Genomic DNA, 22,722 nt, shown 5'->3' on the forward strand with positions numbered 1-22,722 from the left:
ATACTTACCGAAACAGAAAACAAGTTATATTTCCTCAAATTGTTCTTTGGACCAATAACATACTGTGACAAGTCAAGATTTTCTAATGGGAAGTCCACAGATGTCTGTAATTTTTGCTTCCATCTGCCATCGTAGGAAAAACTGTAGAGCATAACATTACAGCAATTACACTGACAGACCAAAGAAAGACATCAGAATGAACCCTAATTCATTCATTAACAATCCAGATTTTTAGACAGGACCATAAAATCCATTTCAAACACACAATCAGAATTTTAATAGTGGAGGGACCTGTTAAAGACACCTGGTTTCGAACTTCCCTGGTGGTCCAGAGGTTAAGACTCGGCGCTTCCAATGTAGGGGGCGTGGGTTCGATCCCTGGTCAGGGAACTAAGATCCCACATGCCGCGTGGCACGGCCGAAAAAGAAAAAAAAAGAAAAAAAGAAGAGAAAAAAAGAAGAAGAAAAAGATAACGTAAGTCCCCTACATACGAATCTTCAAGTTGTGAACTTTCAAAGATGTAAATGTGCCCCTGTATGCCAGCTGTTGTACTGTACTACTATACTTTTCAAGGTACTACACTGTAAGATTAAAAATGTTTTATTTTTTGTGTTTGTTTGTTTTTTATGTATTATTTGTGTGAAAAGTATTATACACCTATTACAGTACAGTACTATATAGCGGAGTTAGTTGGGTACCTAGGCTAACTTTGTTGGACTTAACGAATGAATTGGACTTACAAACGCACTCTCAGAACAGAACTCGTTCCTATGTAGGGGACTTGCTGTACTTGGTGTCATTTGTTTTACAAATGAAGAAACTGACGTACACAGATATTAACACATTATTGACCAGAGACGTATTAATACGTCTTTTGTTACCTGAACGTTATTGACCGTAGGCATTTCAATATACATTTACATAACAAATCACCAGCTGCAGGCGTTAGTTTCTGCAAAAATCCCCCATCAATAATGAGTTAAATGTCTAACCCCAGGTCAAACAGCTAGAGTGGTAGAGGTAGGGCCATACCTTGGTCCCTTAATCCCTAGACCAGCTAAAGCTGTTAGATTAGTCTTCTACAAAGGTAAAAAGTTATGAAAACCCCCATTTATAATGCTAATCACCACAAAAGGACAGAGGAATGACAGAGGAGAGCTGCTCTAGATTTAAGCTTGTACTTTTGGGGACACTAGAGCTGGTAATTGCAAGCACATAAACTAGTGACTGAAATAATGGCATTCCATTATCCTGACATATTCTGCTTCTTTAAACACCAAAATACTGGTATTTTGGTTAGTGTAATATGGTTATTTCAGAATTATTTTTTAAAAAATGAACTCTGAACCATTTATACTTTTAGATATTCTCCAAGAGTAATACACAGCATTAAAAATTTTAACAGAACAAATGTGTAATCATTTATAGAATGTTTATACCTCCACAATCTGCAAGAAGCAGAAAAGGACAACTGATATAATAAGCTTTTGTTAGAAAATTTACACAAGAGGAATTTGAACATACCAATGTGGAAATTAACATAAATAACTGCCTAAGAATCTCCAATAATATAAGATGAAACAAAAAATTAAAAAGAAATGCTTTCTTTGAAACAAAAATTAGAGCTCTCAATAAACAGATGAAACTTCCTTTTAAAGTTTTTCCAAAAAATGACTTGAAGTTATCACTCCACAGATGGATACCATAAAGACAAAGAATCAGAGCAAAACACCTGGCACATGTTTTACAACTCTCTCGCCATTATTCTTCTACTGCTATAGGTCCAGATCTTTTTCATTGGCTGGAAAAATCTGGGCAAAAATATGTCTGCACTCTACAATGGCATCCTTAATGTTTTATCTTTAAAAATTACACTTTTAAAAAACTCATATATTTCATTTTCAGCACAGTATTCTTTTTTGTTATGTTTACTTTATTGTTTGTATGACAAATTTTATCTAATAGTGTGTTAGAGTTATATTGTATAACATTATTTTTATACAGTTTCACTGAATGCTTTGTAATGATTTAAAATTTTCATATTTGAAATGCAATAATTTAGTTTCACTGATTTTTTTTTTTATTTTATATTGGAGTATCATTGATTAACAATGTGTGTTAGCTTTGGGTGTACAGCAAAGTGATTCAGTTATACATATACATGTATCTATCCTTTTTCAAATTCTTTTCCCATTTAGGTTATTATGGAATATTGAGCAGAGCTCCCTGTGGTTATCTATTTTATTTATTTTTTATTTTTAATTTTTTTGGCTGTGCTGCATGGCTTGTAGGATCTTAATTCCCCAACCAGGGACTGAACCCACACCCTTGGCAGTGAAAGTGCAGAGTCCTAACCACTGGGCAACCAAGGAATTCTCTTGGTTATCCATTTTAAATATAGCAGTGCGTACGTGTCAATTTCAAACTCCCAATCTATCCCTCCCCGCTAGTTTCACAGATTTTTAAAGACAGAATTATATGAAAGAGTGATGCTGTCACTTTGCCCTGTTATTACAAACACTAAGGTGAACTAGAATCTCATTATTTCTGCCTAGTTTCCCTAGAGATACCCTAACCAGATAATCTTCCTTTATTATACATCCTAAGCAGGTAGTACAACAAAGTGTTTAGAATAAAAGACTTAGAAGTCCTTCATCTAAAAAGTACTAAACACTTAGAAAAATGTGTCCCTTTTACCGTTTCAGATGCACTAAAAGTACAGGTGGCAACTTCCAGATTTCTATCTTTTTTAGCGAATCCCGTCGAGCTCTGCAATGACTGCAGTAAAACCTGTTGTTATCTGTGAGTTTTTCTTCTTTGGAAAACAATCTAAGGCAATCCTGGAGGCAAAAACAAGTAGTAGATACTTGTTAATATTTTCAACACAGTATCCCTGAGCATCTATTCAAAAAGTTACTCTGCCAGGCATGAGGAATACAACAGTAAACTATTACAAAACAGTTCCTGCCCCACAAAATTTATGATCTAGTGAGGAATGCAGACCCAGATGGGAGCTGACAGTGACAGAGAGTGTGGCGAGTGGTGGTGCTGCCTATAGTGGAGGGAAGAAGTCCTGCATGCCCTGAGAGCACTGAGGAACAATTTCTACCTGGTGGCTCAGGAAGTTCTGACTAACAGGAAGCCAACACTAAAGGGTGTCAACAAGCTCTCTAAATCACACCACTGTTGCCTGCAAAACATATTTATTTGATATACCCATGTAGAGCAAATTCCTATAAAAACCGTACCTAAGTTAAAGTCAACATACAATTTTCCAAATTAACTTTTAAAACTTCTTCAATAAATACAAACTTTAAAAAAATTATTAACTCTAAAAGAATATTTTATAGGAAAATATCTTTTAAAAAATGCTGTTTTTTTCCTAATCTACAGAGACCTAATTAAAACAAAATTTTTGTTTTAGTTTTAACCTATAAAATGTTTATGGGGCAAACAAGAGAAATAAATTACTGAATAAAGTACACCTCTATGTGCATATGAACAGAATTTTTCTTCAACAAATCATTTTCTCTCAATCCTAAACTTACCTGTAATGTACATTTACTTGTAGATGCTAGTGGTAGAGACAGATACATGAAAGCCTCAAATGTCCTAGACTTTTTGTGGCAGGTGAGGCACTGTACTGTGGATTTGAATTGACCCTGAAAAAGGGCAACAATGATAGATTCATTGAGCTGCTTGTGCTTCTGCCAAGCATGTTCTGCAGCTTTAAAGTCATCGAGATGATCATTATTTTCTTCTTTATGTCTCTTCCGATTATCAGCCTGGAAATAAGATTTAGACTCTATATTAATATCTCAAAGTCAACATTTAAATATAAAATTGAAAGAGTATATTAAACACAAACACTGCAGATTTAGAAACACTTCTTGTTCTTTTCAGAAAGGAATTCTAATCTCATCAAGTGCTACAAAAAAATTCTAGCCAAAAAAACCTCCTAAAATACCAAAACTCACTTTATCAAAAGGATGTAATTTGTTGCAATTTCTTAACAAATTTTTATTTAAAGAGCTGAAGAGTCTGGTTTTGAAAAGACATTCACATATAGCTGGGAGTTAGGGCTACAACTAGACAGATGTTATTTTGCTGTCCTAGTCTCATGGATGGATACATTCTATCTATCTATCTTTCTACCTTCACACACATATACACATATAGACACACACAACATACATATATTCACACACATACATATACATAGATAAGTGTGTGTGTCTATTTGTGTATGTATATGGTCGCTGGTAAGAAAGGTGACCCCAAAGGTATCTGAAAGAGGACAGCTTGGTGCTAAAAAGAAGCCACAGTACACAGACAAAGATGCCTCAGTAATAACTTTTCACATCAATCATTTGGTCATGTGGGTCACAAACACAGCATCTCTGACAACTATTTTTACAAATTTACAACATTTACAAAGTTCTTGCAGTAATACAACCTGTTAACATTTTCATAAGTAAATACAAATTGCATATACTTCCTTTCAAATATTAGACCTATCAGATATATTTGTTTTAAAGTTCCATGCCATAGTACAGTCACTAGGTTTCAATAAATTAGCACCGAACAATCACCAACTATAATTTTAAATTGCTATAAAAATGAGTACAATGTTAAGCAACCCTAAGGGGCCTTTGCAACTTAGAAAAATTTCTTACTTTATTAAGATCTTCATGGAGACCATCCATTAGGAACAGAAGCAGTTCTTGTGAATCTTGCTGGCTGTATCCTGCAAACTGGTCATTGATCTTCCCAATAGTGATTTTAAAGTCTTTCGGACTGATATACCTGTACTGTCCTGTCCACAGGGCTTTCATGATTATGCCAAATTCTTCCGCCACTTCACCTTTATGCCCCAACAAATTTGACCTTTGCAAATAAAATTGAAGTTACAAAAAAGCAATACAGGAATTATAAAAAGCCAAGGTACAGTGGGTTCTTGACATCAACATTAAACTATTCACATACTGTAATATGTGACCCTACACTAAAATACTTATTCACAGGTTTATTACCAAATACCTATCTGAATCTTACTTTGATTACACCCCTCCAACTTGCCTCCTTTTGGCTGCCAGCCCTGCACGGTCTCCTATTCCTTATCAACAGGCTCCAGTTTATGACAGTGAGGTTCCACTTTCTTGTACTGTTCCTTTCCTGTCTGTCCTTTACCAATTAGAGGAGGCTTTTCTCTACACTGTTCTTTTTTTTTTTTTAAACATCTTTATTGGAGTATAATTGCTTTACAATGGTGTGTCAGTTTCTGCTTTATAACAAAGTGAATCAGCTATACATATACATATATCCCCATATCTCCTCCCTCTTGTGTCTCCCTCCTGCCCACCTCTCCCTATCCCACCCCTCTAGGTGGTCACAAAGCACTGAGCTGATCTCCTTGTGCTATGCAGCTGCTTTCCACTAGCTATCTGTTTTACAGTTGGTAGTATATATAACTCCATGCCACTCCCTCACTTTGTCCCAGCTTACCCTTCCCCGTCCCCGTGTCCTCAAGTCCATTCTCTGTGTCTGTGTCTTTATTCCTGTCCTGCCCCTAGGTTCTTCAGAACCATTTTTTTTTTTTTTTTTAGATTCCATATATATATGTGTTAGCATACAGTATTTGTTTTTCTCTTTCTGACTTACTTCACTCTGTATGACAGTCTCTAGGTCCATCCACCTCACTACAAATAACTCAATTTCATTTCTTTTTATGGCTGAGTAATATTCCATTGTATATATGTGCCACATCTTGTTTATCCATTCATCTGTCGATGGACACTCAGGTTGCTTCCATGTCCTGGCAATTTCTACACTGTCCTTAAGAATATTTTCCTCTTTCCTAATTTGACATCTCTGCAACTGGCTGGTAAGGAAGTGTGGTTAGATCACCCTTTTAATACTGTACTGCAAAAAGTATGATATTTCTTTACCTATTAATATCATCCTGATAACAGTTGCGGTTGAAATAATCAGCCAAATGTGGAGTATTACATAGGCACTGCAGTATCGAGTTCATGTAACAAGTATTTCCTAAATTACGTAGTCCGGTGAGAGCAGGTCCAGATCCTCCAAAAACAGGATTGAGGTTCCGAATCTGAGAAGCAGAAAGCCTTGTGATCTCAGTTTTAGGGTAGCTTGTTGGCCTAAGGAAGAAAAAAGTGTACAAGATACCTTAAAATGCACAGCACCTGAAATGAAGGTTCACACTACAAAGGGCAGTAAACTCCAGCATCTGTACCAGAGTATACAGTAATCTTGCAAATAGTTACTAAGTTAGCTCATAAGGTAATGGGTCTTACAGGACATTTAGTATCTAGGTTAACACTGGTTATACTCTGTGACCCTCCCATGAAACAAACACCTTTAACCTCTTATGTGAGTCCGTGGTTTTTTACAGGTACCCTGAGATAGCTTCTCTGGCTTCTCATGAACAGGTAGAGTCTTCTAGTAGAGAAGGCTCTTTCAAACTTCTTTAAATGATCCCAGGAAGTTTAGCATTACCAAATGTTGTATTCAACCAGAATGCCAAATAAGGAATCAAAAAAAAAAAAAAAAAGTGTATGTGTATATATATGTGTGTGTGTGTGTGTGTGTGTGTGTGTATATATATGGTACTGTGGAGTGTATTATCAAGCAGGCAGAGGTTATTTGGGTACTATAACCTAAAGTCTAGAGCTGTGCTGACAAATATGGTAGTAGCCACTAGCCACAGGTGGCTATATAAATTTAAGATAAAATTTAAAATTTAGCTTTTTAGTTACACTAGCCACAATTCAAAATAGCCACTACCATACTGGACAGCACAGATACAGAACATTTCTATCTTCACAGATACAGAACGTTTCTATCAACATGTCTACTGGACAGCACTAGACTAGAGAATGCCTCCAAGACTTTTGTTACTTAGTGTATTTGATTTATACCTGGAACTTCTAGAACAGCTACAGCATTAAGAAAACTCCTAATTGATAAGTCTTTCTTTTATTATTGATCCTAAGTATATTTCCACCTCTGAAAGGAATACTGAGAACAGATTATATTTCAACCACCTTTTCTTTACACATGGCTCAGGTGTATGTACTCACGTGCTATTTCTCTGTTCAACACAGATAAAAAAATACATGAACTGCATATGCTGTAGTTTTTAAAACTGTCAAATTAACAAACTTTCATAAGAATGATAATTCAAGAAGGAATTACACCTCACCAGCTTTAATAGTGAGCCCTAAAATCTATAACTAGATTTACCGATTTTACAAAATCTCCTCCAGGTAAGTCCTACCTGGCAGGGAAGGTTCTCATGAGGAAAATATATTAACTACTTTTTGCAGAGGTGATTCTGAAAAGGCCAAAAAGACAGCCTAGTTAGAATTCCTTAGCAATTAAGAGAGTGTATTTAATAAATAGAAAAATCCATTTATTTTCACTTCCATCTATCCTACATCCCCCAAAATTAATGATCAGAAGTGGTAAATAGACTAGCAAACTATCTTCTCATAATCCTATCAATCATAAGCTAGGAGCATTAGAGTATTCAATAAGGGATAAAGCCAGGAATACATCTAAATGAGATACTGTTTTGGGGAAACCTAAATGAATCACCTATTGATCACCACTTGTGAACAGAGTAACAGAAATGCAGTGAAGGAAAAGGAAACAGAATACGGATTAGAAGCTGATACACACTAAAATGCTCATTATTTTAATGCTATATAAGTTTGCTCCCACATTACTGAGTTAAAAAAAAAAAGTTTGGAATTTAAGAGCTGCAACAAGACATACTCAATAATCCTATAAATTATGGTCCTCAAAAGGAGATTCAGGGATCACAGGAAGTTTATAAAACACATCTAAGCAGTCTACAGCACACTGCCTTAAAACTTAACAAGGTGTATACTTTTATATCTACATTATTACGTATGATAATCCTCTGTGATATATTTAAGTTAGCACTTGGGAGAAAAACCAAGGACATTTAATCCATTTATTTCTTTTTTCCTCTTTAGTAAATAAAGGCTGGGATAGCCATCCGCAGAATTTTCTGATGCCATGATATTAATAAACTGATATGTTTAGAGTAGAAGTTTTCAAATGCAGCAGATGATTCTGTTTCTAGGAGTTAGGATAAACTTACTTGTTTTCCCGATTAACTGTTGGAGTTATTGCTGGCCTCCTCTTCTCTTCCTCTTGAATGGCCTGGGTTATATCTGGGGAGGAGTAGGAGCGCTTCAGTTTGGATGGTTCTCTGTCCCGCTCGGCAGGAATCTGTGGCTTGGCTTTATGAGTTGGAGGGGTGGAAGGAGGTGCAGATGAAGGAGCCATTTCCGGTGGATACATATGAACAGTGTTGGTGGGCGAATGATAGTAACGAAAAGTTCCAGTGATAGGGTCAAGAAACTTACATGGGGAAAAAAAAAAGACAGGTCAAAAAAGGAAGAACATTGAGTGAACAACAACGAAAAAATCACTCAAAAGTATTTCACTGCTAAATTTACTTGTGAATTAAAATAATTTGAATAAAATGGTGATAATCACTTCTATAATTAAACTTTCAAAGAACTTTTAGGTTTTAAAGTGATACACTGTTTCTCAATGACAAATGCCAGTATGTTCATATACGGTAGCCAGCATCCCAGAATGGATATCGAAAAATCTAACCCTGCTGTAATTAGGGAAATGAGCTATGTCCTTTATAATGAAGAAACAGAATCGACTCTGCATTAGAGAAGATGCAGAATAAACAAATACATGTTTTGTTTTTTAAAAAAACAGTGACCATGTAATTTATTTCTGTGCTAATTTTGAATTTTACCTTGGCCCAGCCTGAAGGCAGTCCTGGTACGATCCTCCCCATTTCTTCACTTCGTGCTCTTGTCAAAGGCTCTCGAGACTAGTTTAAAAAAAAAACAACAAAAAAGTAAAAGATTTTTAAATTACATTTTGCCATATACAAACTTAAGCTACTTGTACCAAACAACCAAAAAGCCTTGTGTTGCTGCCCTTAGTATTTTTTAAAACAAGTTCAAAGATGAAGAACTATACATGTTTTTTTTTCTTTTTTTTAAATAGATCTTCATTGGAGTATAACTGGTTCACAATACTGTGTTAGTTTCTGTTGCACAACGAAGCGAATCAGCCATATGCATACACATGTCCCCAAATCCCCCTCCCATTCTCCCTATCTCACCCCTCTAGGTCATCGCAAAGCACCAAGCTGATCTCCCTGTGCTATGTGGCTGCTTCCCACCAGCCAACTATTTTACATTTGGTACTGTATATATGTCGATGCTACTCTCACTTCACCCCAGCTTCCCCCTCCCACCCCAAGTCCTCAAGTCCATTCTCTATGTCTACCTCTTTATTCCTGCCCTGCAACTAGGTTCATCAGTACCATTTTTTCTTTTTTTAGATTCCATATATATGCATTAGCATACAATATTTGTTTTTCTCTTTCTGAGTTACTTCACTCCGTACTGACAGACACTAGGTCCATCCACCTCACTACAAATAACTCAATTTCATTTCTTTTTATGGCTGAGTAATATTCCATTTATATGTTTTCTTAAAGTCCTAAAATTATCCCAGCAAGGGGAAGGAGTGTGTGTGCACAAGCCTATAATAACGGTGACTTGTAAAAGTTTCTCTAGAAAAACAGAAACACAGGCTTCCCTGGTGGCGCAGTGGTTAAGAATCCACCTGCCTACTGGCACAAAAACAGAAATATAGATCAATGGAACAGGATAGAAAGCCCAGAGATAAACCCACACACATATGGTCAACTTATCTTTGATAAAGGAGGCAAGCATATACAGTGGAGAAAAGACAGCCTCTTCAATAAGTGGTGCTGGGAAAATTGGACAGGAACATGTAAAAGTATGAAATTAGAACACTCCCTGACACCATGCTCAAAAATAAACTCAAAATGGATTAAAGACCTAAGTGTAAGGGCAGACACTATCAAACTCTTAGAGGAAAACATAGGCAGAACACTCTATGACATACATCACAGCAAGATTCTTTTCGACCCAGCTCCCAGAGAAATGGAAATAAGAACACAAATAAACAAATGGGACCTAATGAAACTTAAAAGCTTTTGCACAGCAAAGGAAACCATAAACAAGACCAAAAGACAACCCTCAGAATGGGAGAAAATATTTGCAAATGAAGCAACTGACAAAGGATTAATCTCCAAGATTTACAAGCAGCTCATGCAGCTCAATAACAAAAAAACGAACAACCCAATCCAAAAATGGGCAGAAGATCTAAATAGACATTTCTCCAAAGAAGATATACAGATGGCCTACAGACACATGAAAGAATGCTCAACATCATTAATCATTAGAGAAATGCAAATCAAAACTACAATGAGATATCATCTCACACCGGTCAGAATGGCCATCATCAAAAAATCTAGAAACAATAAATGCTGGAGAGGGTGTGGAGGAAAGGGAACACTCTTGCACTGTTGGTGGGAATGTAAATTGATACAGCCACTATGGAGAACAGTATGGAGGTTCCTTAAAAAACTACAAATAGAACTACCATATGACCCAGCAATCCCACTACTGGGCATATACCCTGAGAAAACCATAGGTCAAAAAGAGTCATGTACCAAAATGTTCATTGCAGCTCTATTTACAATAGCCAGGACATGGAAGCAACCTAAATGTCCATCGACAGATGAATGGATAAAGAAGATGTGGCACATATATACAATGGAATATTACTCAGCCATAAAAAGAAATGAAATGGAGGTATTTGTAATGAGGTGGATGGAGTTAGAGTCTGTCATACAGAGTGAAGTAAGTCAGAAAGAGAAAAACAAATACAGTATGCTAACACATATATACGGAATCTAAGGGGAAAAAAAAAAAGGCCATGAAGAACCTAGTGGCAAGACAGGAATAAAGACACAGACCTACTAGAGAATGGACTTGAGGATATGGGGAGGGGGTGGGGTGAGATGTGACAGGGTAAGAGAGTGTCATGGACATAAATACACTACCAAATGTAAAATAGATAACTAGTGGGAAGCAGCCGCACAGCACAGGGAGATCAGCTCGGTGCTTTGTGACCACCTAGAGGGGTGGGATGGGGAGGGTGGGAGGGAGGGAGATGCAAGAGGGGAGAGAAATGGGAACATATTGTATATGTATAACTGATTCACTTTGTTATAAAGCAGAAGCTAACACACTATTGTAAGGCAATTAAACTTCAATAAAGATGTTAAAAAAAAAAAAAAAAAAGAATCCACCTGCCAATGCAGGGGACACAGGTTCGGGCCCTGGTCCGGGAAGATCCCACATGTCGCAGAGCAACTAAGCCCGTGTGCCACAACTACTGAGCCTGAGCTCTAGAGCCCGTGAGCCACAACTACTGAGTCCGCGTGCCACAACTACTGAAGCCCGTGTGCCCTAGAGCCTGTGCTCCGCAACAAGAGAAGCCACTGCAATGAGAAGCCCGCCCACTGCAATGAAGAGCAGCCCCTGCTCTCTGCAACTCGAGAAAGCCCGTGCACAGCAACGAAGACCCAATGCAGCCAAAAAGAAAAAAAGAAAAAAATAAATTTTTAAAAGAAGAAAAGAAAAAATAATAAATTGGACTTCATCAAAAAAACCCAAAAAAACAAAAAAACAGAAACACAAAGACAATTTCACTTCTAGGTGTCAACCCAAAAGAAATGAAAATACATTTCCATACAAAGACACTTATATGCAAATGTTCATAGCAGCATTATTCATAACAGCCCCAAAGCAGAAGCAATCCAATGTCCATCAAATGTGGTATATCCACACAACGGAATACTACTCAGCAACAAAAGGAATAAACTACTGATACGTGGTACAATATAGATGAATGTCAAAAAATTACGGTAGGTGAAAGAAGAAATATACAAAAGACTATATATATATTATTTGTATGAAATGCCTAGAAGAGGCAAATCTGTGGAGACAAAGATTAGATTCATGGTTGCCTGGAATGGGGAGTGACTATAGCTGGGCACAGAGATCTTTTTGATGTGATGGAAATGTCCTAAAATTGGATTGTGTTAATAACTGTTTCACAACTCTGAACTGAAATCACTGAACTGTACACTAAAAATGGATTACTTTTATGGTATGCAAATTATACCTCAAGAAAACTCTTAAATAAAAACAAAGGCAAAGACATCTTATAAAAGGCCTAAATATTTTTAAAATTGTGATGAAATATAACGTAAAATTTACCATTTTGAACATTTTTAAGTGTATAGGTAAGTGGCATTAAGTATATTCACACTGTTGTGCAACCACTCTCCAGAACTCTCTTCATCTTGCAAAACTAAAACTCTGTACCCATTTAAACAACTCCCAACTTCTCCCAACCCCCAGGTCCCTGGCAACCACCACTCTACTTCCTGTCTCTATGAATTTAACCATTCTAGGTACCCTATATAAACAGAATCAAAGAACATTTGTCCTTTTGTGACTGGTTTATTTCACTTAGCGTAATGTCATCAAGGTTCATCCATGTCAGAATTTCTTTTTTTATAGCTGAATAATATTCCATTGTATGTACATACCACATTTTTTATAGATTCATCTGTTAGTGTATACTTGAGTTGCTTCCATCCTTTGGCCATTATGAATAATACTCTATGAACATGGGTGTATAAATATCTCTTTGAGAGTCTGCTTTCAATTCTTTTGGGTATATATCCAGAAGTAGAATTGCTAGATCATACAATAAGGCCTAAGTATCTTTTAATTTCATAAAATGAATAGAACATACCATCATACTTTAAATAGGAAGATAAGGATCTATTCCCTTTAGCATGTAAGTGGATCCATCATGTAAAAACAAGCAAAAAAATGCTACCGAAGATAGCAAAGATTCCCTCAGAGAGAAGATCTTAAGATGGAGGAGGATGATATGGTAGAGATAACCACATGGTTATAATCCATGTTTTTTTTCCTTTCTAATGAACTGTTGATTACTTTATTTCTTTCAGTGTCTTCTGTATTCTCTCTAAAAGTTCCAGTCTTTAGAATTCCACTTTCTGGTTGTCCTTTAATCTTAACAGGCTGTAAAATTATTAAAATCAGAAGTGAAACAAAACTTTAACTTTCCCCCAACATAAACCTACCTATCACTAGCTAATACAAGCAAATCCATCAGACTGCAAATGTAAAAAGAGAGAAAAAAAAAATGAGGCTGTGAAAAGTTTATTTGATTTTATTGTCAAATTAGACACTTAAAATTAAAGGTGGCAGGGCCCATGTGGGATTTCCTAACTCTAAAGGTAAAGAACTAAGAAACTTTGATGAATCAGCGGTGGGGAAGAGATGTCAATCACAGTGGATTATGAAGCACTGATTCATAATACATGGCCAAGTATAAGATGTTGGGTCATTAGTGTACACACACCATGGCCTCTTGTGAACATTATCCTTTTATTTAAATCTCTTTATGATTTTGGCTACCTTGAAAGTGGTCGTGATCTAAAATCACTAACGTATTAAAGAGAATGAAGCGATTATAGAATTTCATACAGAGCAATATTCAGGAGTGCAAAATTCATTTTATATCCTCTTAGAACTTCTCATAGATGCTTTAAAACATTCACTTTAATTTTAAAGATTTTAAAAATAACTACAGTAAAGTAAAAACTTAAAAGTGTGATAATTTAAATAAAATTTATTCCAGAATAAATCACACATTTTGCCTATTTTTAAAAGGACCATACAATGAATGCAGTCTTAACTTTCCTTCAGTGTGTTACATTATAGGAAACATAAAAAAACTACATGTGATCATCTCAGGGCTATTTAGACTTGTATGGCTATTTGGCACCTATACTAAATGACCCCAGAAATACGAATGCTTTAAATTCTTAAGACTACCTGCCTCTGGATAGAAGATGGCTTTGGAATTTAACTGCATATGTGATTCACAGGCAACTTACTTAACCTCTAAGCTTCAATTTCATCTGTAAATTGAATTCCTCATAGAGTTATCATTAGGAGGAATAAGTAAGATTATGTATCAATAGAAGAAATACCTGGCATATACTAGCTACACAATGAATAATATTTAAATGGTGAGAGCTTATATGTTCTGCTTCTCCTATGAATAAAGTTAGAGAATTTTAGAACATGGGCTTCATTTTCCTACCTTTGGATGTTTAGAAGGCTTTTGCATGGGACCTACATCTCTGATAATTAAAGTTACTAGGTTAAGTGTTCCCTGGATAAATGTGGCACTAATATGAATTGTTAATTTTGGTATATGCATAAACTGCTGCTTGAGAAGTATAGAAATTGACGTTCAATACAGACAGTATTTCGCCTCCCATTAGAATTCATTTTCACACTACCAAAAATATATTTCCATTTATATGAAATGTAAAAAGGGCTATAGCTGTTCTTGCTATTATAAAAACTTATTTGTTAGAATATGACATGATACTATACATAGAAAATCCTAAAGATGCCACCAAAAAACTACTAGAGCTCATCAATGAATTTGGTAAAGTTGCAGTATACAAAACTCATATACAGAAATCTGTTGCACTTGTATACACTAATAATGAACTATCAGAAAGAAATTAAGAAAACAATCCCATTTACAACTGCATCAAAAAGAATAAAATAGGGACTTCCCTGGTGGTCCAATGGTAAAGAATCTGCCTTCCAATGCAGGGGACGTGGGTTCGATCCCTGGTCGGGGAACTAAGATCCCACATGCTGTGGGGCAACTAAGCCTGCGTGTCACAACTACTGAGCTCGCACGCCTCAACAAGAGAGCCCGCATGCCACAAACTACAGAGTCCATGTGCTCTGGAGCCCACACACCACAACTACAGAGCCCTCATGCCACAACTAGAGAGAGAAGACCCGCACGCCACAACTAGAGAGAAGAAGCCAACGCCACAACGAAGAGCCTGCGCTGCAACGAGAGATCCCACATGCTGCAACTAAGACCCGATGCAGCAAAAAAAAATTTTTTTAAATAAAGAAAATAAATATTTTTTTTTAATTTTTACTTATTTTTTATTTATTTATTTATTTTTGGCTGTGTTGGGTTTTCATTTCTGTGCGAGGGCTTTCTCTAGTTGTGGCAAGTGGGCGTCACTCTTCATTGCGGTGCGTGGGCCTCTCACTATTGCGGCCTCTCTTGTTGCGGAGCACAGGCTCCAGACGCGCAGGCTCAGTAGTTGTGGCTCATGGGCCCAGTTGCTCTGCGGCATGTGGGATCCTCCCAGACCAGGGCTCGAACCCGTGTCCCCTGCATTAGCAGGCAGGTTCTCAACCACTGCGCCACCAGGGAAGCCCTAAATATTTTTTTAAAAAGAATAAAATATATAGGAATAAATCTAACTAAGGAGGTAAAAGACCTGTACTTGGAAAACTATAAGACACCGATGAAAGATAATTGAGGATGACCCAAAAAGATGAAAAGATAATACGGTGCTCATGGACTGGAAGAATTAATATTGTTAACATGTCCATTCTACCCAAGGCAATATACAGATTCAATGAAATCTCTATCAAAACACCCGTGGTGCTTTCTCTTCTCTGCACTGGGAGCAGCTCTCCTGCCACGGCCCTTCAGCCCTGGAAAATGTACACTTGCACCAAGTTTGTCTCCATCCCCTCCCTGATCAGGAGAAGCTCTCCACTAATGAGCCGATCACTGTCTGCAGTGGTGCTGAAACAACCAGAGACGCTGACAGATGACAGCCACAGCAGCTTGGCAGCCCCGAGTCCCCTGACCACCTCACTTATTCCTAGCCGCAGCTTCCAAACCAGTGCCATTTCAAGGGACACTGACACAGCAGCCAAGTTCCCTGGAGCTGGGGATGCCACAGTAGGGGTGGCTGGCTCTGGGGCTGGGATTGGGACTGTGTTTGGGAGCCTCATCATTGGTTATGCCAGGAACCCTTCTCTGAAGCAACAGCTCTTCTCCTACACCATTCTGGGCTTTGCCCTCTCGGAAGCCATGGGACTCTTTTGCCTGATGGTGGCCTTTCTCATCCTCTTCGCCATGTGAAGGGGCTGTTTCCACCTCCCATAGTTCTTTCTCCTGTGTCTTGTCTGCCCTGTATGTTCCTTTTCCTGTACCACCCCAGGCAGCCTGGGGAAAGGGGCTGGCTCAGGGTTTGACATAAGGTAGACAAATAAATACTGTATTAATAAGAAAAAAGAAAAAAACAAAACAAAACAAAAAAGACACCAATGGCATTTTCCACAGAACTAGAACAAATAATCTAAAATGTTTACAGAAACACAAAAGACCCCAAATAGCCAAAGCAATCTTGGGAAAGAACAGAACTGGAGGAATCATGCTCCCTGACTTCAACTACAAACCTACAGTCATCAAACCAGTATGGTACTGGCACAAAAACAGCCACACAGATCAATGGAACAGAACAGAGAGGCCAGAAATGAACCCACACTTATATGGTCAATTAATCTATGACAAGGGAGGAAGAATATACAATGGGGAAAAGACAACCTCTTCAATAAATGGTGTTGTTGATGGATCAGGTCTTTGAGATACATAAGGAAGCAAGTAATTTTTTTCCACACTTCTTTTTATTGGATGAAATAATTCAAAGTATGTATGCATTATAAAGTTCAGCATTCAAAGAGCACTGACATTTTATTAATATTAAAAATAAGCCAGGAGTTCCCTGGTGGTCCAATGGTCAGGACTCCATGCTTTCACTGCAGTGGCCCTGGGTGCAATCCATTGTCGGGGAACTAAGATCCCGCAAGCTGTGTGAAGCAGCCCCAAAAAAACCAAAACCAAAATCAACCAACCAAACAAAAAAAACAAGAGAGAAGATGTAAAACAAACAAAAAAAACCCCAAAAAACAAAACAAAAATGGTGTTGGAAAAACTGGACAGCTACATGCAGAAGAATCAAACTAGACCAGTCTCCTACAACATGCACAAAAATAAATTCAAAATGTATTAAAGACTTAAATGTAAGACCTGAAACCATAAAACTTCTAGAAGAAAACACAGGCGGAACACTCTTTGACATTGGTCTTAGTAATATTTTTTTGCATATGTCTCCTCAGGCAAAGGAAACAAAAGCAAAAATAAACAAATGGGACTATATCAAATTAAAAAGCTTTTGCACAGAGAAGGAAACTATCAACAAAATGAAAAGGCCACCTACCGAATGGGAGAAGATACTTGCAAATGATAATATCTGATAAGGGGTTAATATCCAAATTATACAAAGAACTCAGAGAGCTCAACATCAAAGAAACAAAAAACCTGATTTAAAAATGGGCAGAGGATCTGAATAGACATTTTTCTGAAGAACACATACAGATGGCCAACAGGCACGTGAAAAGATGCTCAACATCACTAATCATCAGGGAAATGCAAATCAAAACCACAATGAGATATTACCTCACACCTGTCAAAATGGCTATTATCAAAAAGACCACAAATAACAAGTATTGGCGAGAATGTGGAGAAAAAGGAACCTTACTACAACACTGTTGGTGGGAATGTAAATTGGTACAGTCGCTATGAAAAACAGTATGGAGATTCCTTAAAAAATGAAAAATAGAACTACCATATGATCCAGCAATTCCACTCCTGGTTATTTATCCAAAGAAACCCAAAACAGTAATTAGAAAAGATATATGTACCCCTATATTCATTGCAGCATTATTTACAATAGCCAAGATATGGAAGCAACCCAGGTGCCCATTAGTCAGCCATTAAAAAAAAAAAAAGAATGAAATCTTGCCATTTGTGACAACATGGATGGACCTAGAGGGTAGTATGCTAAGTGAAATAAGTCAGCCCCAAAAAGATAAATATTGTATGATTTTGCTTACATGTAGGATCTAAAAAACAAATGAACAAACATAAAATAGAAACAGTTATAGATACAGAGAACAAACAGGTGGTTGCCATAGGGGAGGACAGTGTGGGGAGGAAAGAAATAGGTGAGGGAGATTAAGAGGTATAGACTTTCAGTTGCAAAATAAATGTCACAGGGATGAAATATATACAGTGTGGGGAATATAGTCAATAGCTATGTATCCTACTATGGTGACATATCGTAACTAGACATTATGGTGATCATTTTGAAATGTAGAGGAATACCAAATCGTTATGTTGTGTAACAGGAACTAACAGAGTGTTATAAATCATTTATACTTCAAAAACAAACACACACATAGGAAAAAAGATCAGATTTGTGGTTATCAGAGGTGGGAGGTGGGAGTAGGGGGAACTGGATGAAGGTAGTTGTAAGGTACAAACTTCCAGTTATAAGGTAAGTAAGTACTGGGGATGTAATGTACGACATGACAAATATACTCAACACTGCTGTATGTTACATATGAAAGATGTTAAGAAAGTAAATCCTAAGAGTTCTTATCACACAATTTTTTTTTTTTTTTAATTTACCATCTTAACCATTTTTTTTTCAAATTTTTATTTATTCATTTATTTATTCATTCATTTATGGCTGTGTTGGGTCTTCGTTTCTGTGCGAGGGCTTTCTCTAGTTGTGGCAAGTGGGGGCCACTCTTCATCACGGTGCGCGGGCCTCTCACTGTAGCGGCCTCTCTTGTTGCGGAGCACAGGCTCCAGACGCGCAGGCTCAGTAATTGTGGCTCACGGGCGTAGTTGCTCCGCGGCATGTGGGATCTTCCCAGACCAGGGCTCGAACCCGTGTCCCCTGCATTGGCAGGCAGATTCTCAACCACTGCGCCACCAGGGAAGCCCCAATTTTTTTTTTAGTTTCTTTAATTTTGTATCTCTATGAGATGATGGGTGTTCATTAAATTTACTGTGATAATCATTTCATGATGTATGTAAGTCAAATCATTATGCTGTACACCTTAAACTTATACAGTGCTGTATGTCAATTATATCGCAATATAACTAGAAGGAAAAAAATAAAAACAAAGTAGGATTAAAAAAACCCAAAACACTTATTTAGTTTAGTGTTCAAAAGGGAAAGGCATTGTTAATTGCATAATAGACAACAACAGCAACAAAATAAAAAAAAAGGCAAAAAAAAAAGCCCATGAAAAGCATACACGATATTATTAGGTTAAAAAAAAAATCTCCTCCAGGGGACTTCCCTGGTGGTCTAGTGGTTAGGATCCAGTGCTTTCACTGCCGTGGCCAGGTTCAATCCCTGGTCTGGGAACTGAGATCCTGAAAGCTGCACGGGACAGCCAAAAAAAAAAAAGAAAAAGAAAAAGAAAAAGAAAAAAAATCTCCTCCAAAATTATGAAAATCAATGTTGGGGAATAGCCAAGGGCAGAAAAAGGCAACATTAATGGGGTTACTGCCAATATTATTGACTAGATGAATCAACAAACAAAACGACATAGACCTGACAAAAAAAGTCATTATACACAAAGATAAATGTTGGTTCATTCACATGTCACTGATTTTGGACATATTCTAAGCAGAGACAAACTTCATTATATAAATATTTGGCAGCAAATTCCTCCATTCGGAGATCAGATTATATTTCATTCTAGTCTTCTGATGATCATACATCAAGAATAAAAATAAAGAATGTTGAACTTCCCTGGTGGTGCAGTGGTTAAGAATCCGCCTGCCAATGCAGGGGACATGGGTTTGAGCCCTGGTCTGGGAAGATTCCACATGCTGTGGAGCAACTAAGCCCGTGCGCCACAACTGCTGAGCCTGTGCTCTAGAGCCCGTGAGCCACAACTACTGAGCCCACGTGCCACAACTACTGAAGCCCTTGCGCCTAGAGCCCATGCTCCGCAACAAGAGAAGCCACCAAAATGAGAAGCCCGAGCACAGCAATGAAGAGTAGCCCCCGCTCGCTGCAACTAGAGAAAAGCCCACGTGCAGCAACGAAGACCCAATGCAGCCAAAAATAAATATAAAAATTTATTAAAAAAAAGAAAAACATAGCTATTTATCTCAATTATTGAAAATATGTTGCATTTCATAGACACAAAAAGCAATTCCATTCCCAACCAATCAAATAAGAGTAGGTAAGCAAATGTAGGTGGATCAGTACAAATCTATCATCTCCTAAGAAAATTACTTAAAATGCCTGCCCTGTTTATGGAATGCTACTGGTGTCATCTTTTTATATACATTTTATTACACTTAGTTGGCAACCTGTACTGTGTGTTTCTGCTTACCTTGCCTGAACTCAAATCTCCTGCCACAGAGGCATGGAGCACATCCCCCGTTGACTTTTTCTGCACTTCTGGGGTTGGACACCTTTTCCCCCTATCTTCCACAGATTTCTTGGCATCAGTAGTTTCATGTTCACTTTTACTTTGTCTTTTTACTCCTGTTATTTCTCTGCCCTTCTTTGCTGAGGTTTCTTTATCTTCTTTCTTGGCCTGTTCACTTTCTTTCTTTTCCATTTGTTCTTTTGCTTTTTGTTGCTTCTCTGTGATTTCATTTTCTTCAGCTTCTTGTTTCTTTCTGTCTTTTTGTTCTTCTTCTTCTTTCCTCAGTTTCTCTTTCTGTTCCTCTTGCTGCCTTTCTCTAAGTTCTTTTTCTTGTTTGTTTTTCTCCATTAGAAGAGCAGTTTCCGCATGAATACGAGCTTTTTCTTCATCTGTTAACATGGCCGTTGGCGGGGGAAACACTGGTTTTGTGGACCGATCAGGAACAACTTTTCCATTCTGAGGAGACTGTTGCTCATGATCTGTACTTTCAGATCTTATTCTATAATCTTCAGGCAATTTGACTGCCGGTTTTTTAGTACGATCAATCTATATCAACAAAAACAGAGAAAAACATACTTTTGTCAAAATCCAGGAACACAGTAACCTCAGTTCTTGATATCAAGTTGTGATAAAAGAACCATCACTGTGTGGAGACAGCATCTATCAAAACATCTACTTGTAAATTATCCAATGTCAAGATTTCTCAGAAGGCACTTGGCACTTACGTCCTCTTGATTCCACACTTTCAATACCCTGATATGTTCTGTATATGAAGAGTTCACTCTAAAACATAAAACCCAGACCTGGGCATACCTGAAGTTCCATTTCTACATAACCAACTGCCTACTCAATATCTTCATGTGAGTGTCTCACATATACCACAAACCTAAAACGGCCAAAAGTGAATTCATGATTTCGCCCCACAAACACATGGGTGTGACCACTGTGCAAATAGCTGCTCAAACCAGAAAATTTATTTCTCCACACTGTTACCAGACTAATCATTTTAAAGCACAAATCTGACCACCGACTTAAAACCTTATTTTAAATAGCCACTCACTGTACTTAGATTACATCTAAAATCCTTGCCATGCCTGTGTGGTCTCACTTCTGCCTATCTCCCCAATCTTATCTCATACTACTTGTTACACCAGCCATACTTGCCTCCCTCCACTTAATTCCTCAAAGATGCCATGCTCCTTCCCAACTCAGGTCTTTATACCAGCTGTTCATCTAGATAATCCCCACCACAACATTAGATCTTGGCTTAAATATCTCTTCCTTAAACATTTCCCTGATCCCTAAGACTAGCCAAGTCCCCTGATACATGCCCTCATAATACCCTATTCTATTCCCTCATAGTACTTACTGGGATTCTGATTAAACAACTATAATTGTCTGTTTAAAATCTTTCCTCCCTCTGAGCACATAAGCTCCAGGAGGGTAGAGATTGTGCCTGACACTTAGTAAATAAATGTTGCAGGGCAAATGAATAAAATATTCATAACAACTTTCATAAGAGATAAGATACTAATGACAAATTGAGTAATTACCTCAATTTAACAACATACTAACCATACAAAATTGTTAAAAGTGACCCTAACATCATTTCTTGAGAATGAAGTTTACTGAAACAAAAATGAGAATATCTGCCAGTAACAACCTGTGTAGTGTTCTTACAAAATGAACTATGTTTTTCCATTAGAAACACTACCATAGGAAGAAGGAATCATTCCTTTGCTCCTTACTTCTCTTTGTGCCTCTTCACTTAAAATAAAAACAAAACCATTCCCCACCCCCTTTTCTAAATTTATTTGAGAATGAAGTGGGAAGAACCACTATGAGAATGAGGTTAATAAAAGGTGAACAAGACCAAAATAAATGTTTTCATCTTTTGGCAATAATCCATTTTCCACTCATATTAAAAGCATAGCTATGATCTTGTTATTTTCAAGTTTAAAATTCTTCAACAGTTTCCTTTTGCCTCCAGGATAAAATTCCAAAAGAGATCCAAGTCTCTCTTGATGACTTCTGTCCACTTTTCCAATCTTATCTACTATCACACTCACCTGTCTCCAACTGAGAGCTGTGCCCAAGCATGTCAAAACTACTCACTGACCCCAGAACATAATTTGTGCCTTCAGTCATACAATTTTCCACTTGTTTCTCAAATCCTACTCAATCCTTAAAACTCAGATAAAAATACTACCTCCTCCATGAAGACCCCCTGATGATACCCACTCTCAGTCAGAATTTCTCTCCTTGCTGTGTGCTCTAGTGACTATTAAAAACATTTAGGATATTCTGCATTATGCTGTGGCTGATTTTGTCCATGTCTCTCCTAAACATCAGACAGAATCCATGGCTTACCCATATTTGTAAACCTTCATGTTTTGTTTCATATAGGAAATCCTCAAAATGTGTTTGATAAATTGTACATATCTCGGAAAGTCACAAAGGGATTAGGGTGCAAATAACATGTTGATTAAGTTGAAAGGAAGTGCAATA

General features: G+C 37.3%; 2 protein-coding genes across 2 annotated transcripts in view; one reads left to right on the forward strand and one right to left on the reverse strand.

Annotated features, from left to right (window-relative positions):
• The window catches only part of USP8 (ubiquitin specific peptidase 8), a 61,452-nt gene that overhangs the window by 996 nt on the left and 37,734 nt on the right, over window positions 1–22,722 (reverse strand). Inside the window, exons 11-18 of the mRNA XM_007170411.3 lie at window positions 20,176–20,760; window positions 8,832–8,909; window positions 8,154–8,416; window positions 5,950–6,162; window positions 4,678–4,888; window positions 3,550–3,786; window positions 2,699–2,841; window positions 9–141 (exon numbers count right to left, since the gene is read on the reverse strand). Of these exons, the coding sequence (XP_007170473.2) occupies window positions 9–141; window positions 2,699–2,841; window positions 3,550–3,786; window positions 4,678–4,888; window positions 5,950–6,162; window positions 8,154–8,416; window positions 8,832–8,909; window positions 20,176–20,760 (1,863 nt within the window). The remainder of the gene's footprint in view (window positions 1–8; window positions 142–2,698; window positions 2,842–3,549; window positions 3,787–4,677; window positions 4,889–5,949; window positions 6,163–8,153; window positions 8,417–8,831; window positions 8,910–20,175; window positions 20,761–22,722) is intronic.
• LOC103016011 (ATP synthase F(0) complex subunit C2, mitochondrial-like) lies at window positions 15,590–16,105 on the forward strand. Its single transcript, XM_057544016.1, has one exon. It carries the CDS (start codon window positions 15,623–15,625, stop codon window positions 16,049–16,051), a length of 429 nt encoding a protein of 142 aa, XP_057399999.1. The 5' UTR covers window positions 15,590–15,622; the 3' UTR covers window positions 16,052–16,105.

The sequence above is a fragment of the Balaenoptera acutorostrata genome, chromosome 3 (assembly GCF_949987535.1).
Source record: "Balaenoptera acutorostrata chromosome 3, mBalAcu1.1, whole genome shotgun sequence".
In the NCBI taxonomy this organism is placed as follows: Eukaryota; Metazoa; Chordata; class Mammalia; order Artiodactyla; family Balaenopteridae; genus Balaenoptera; species Balaenoptera acutorostrata.

Excerpts from the sequence above, each read along its gene's own strand:
- LOC103016011 (XM_057544016.1), top strand. The coding sequence starts at position 15,623 with ATGTACACTTGCACCAAGTTTGTCTCCATCCCCTCCCTGATCAGGAGA.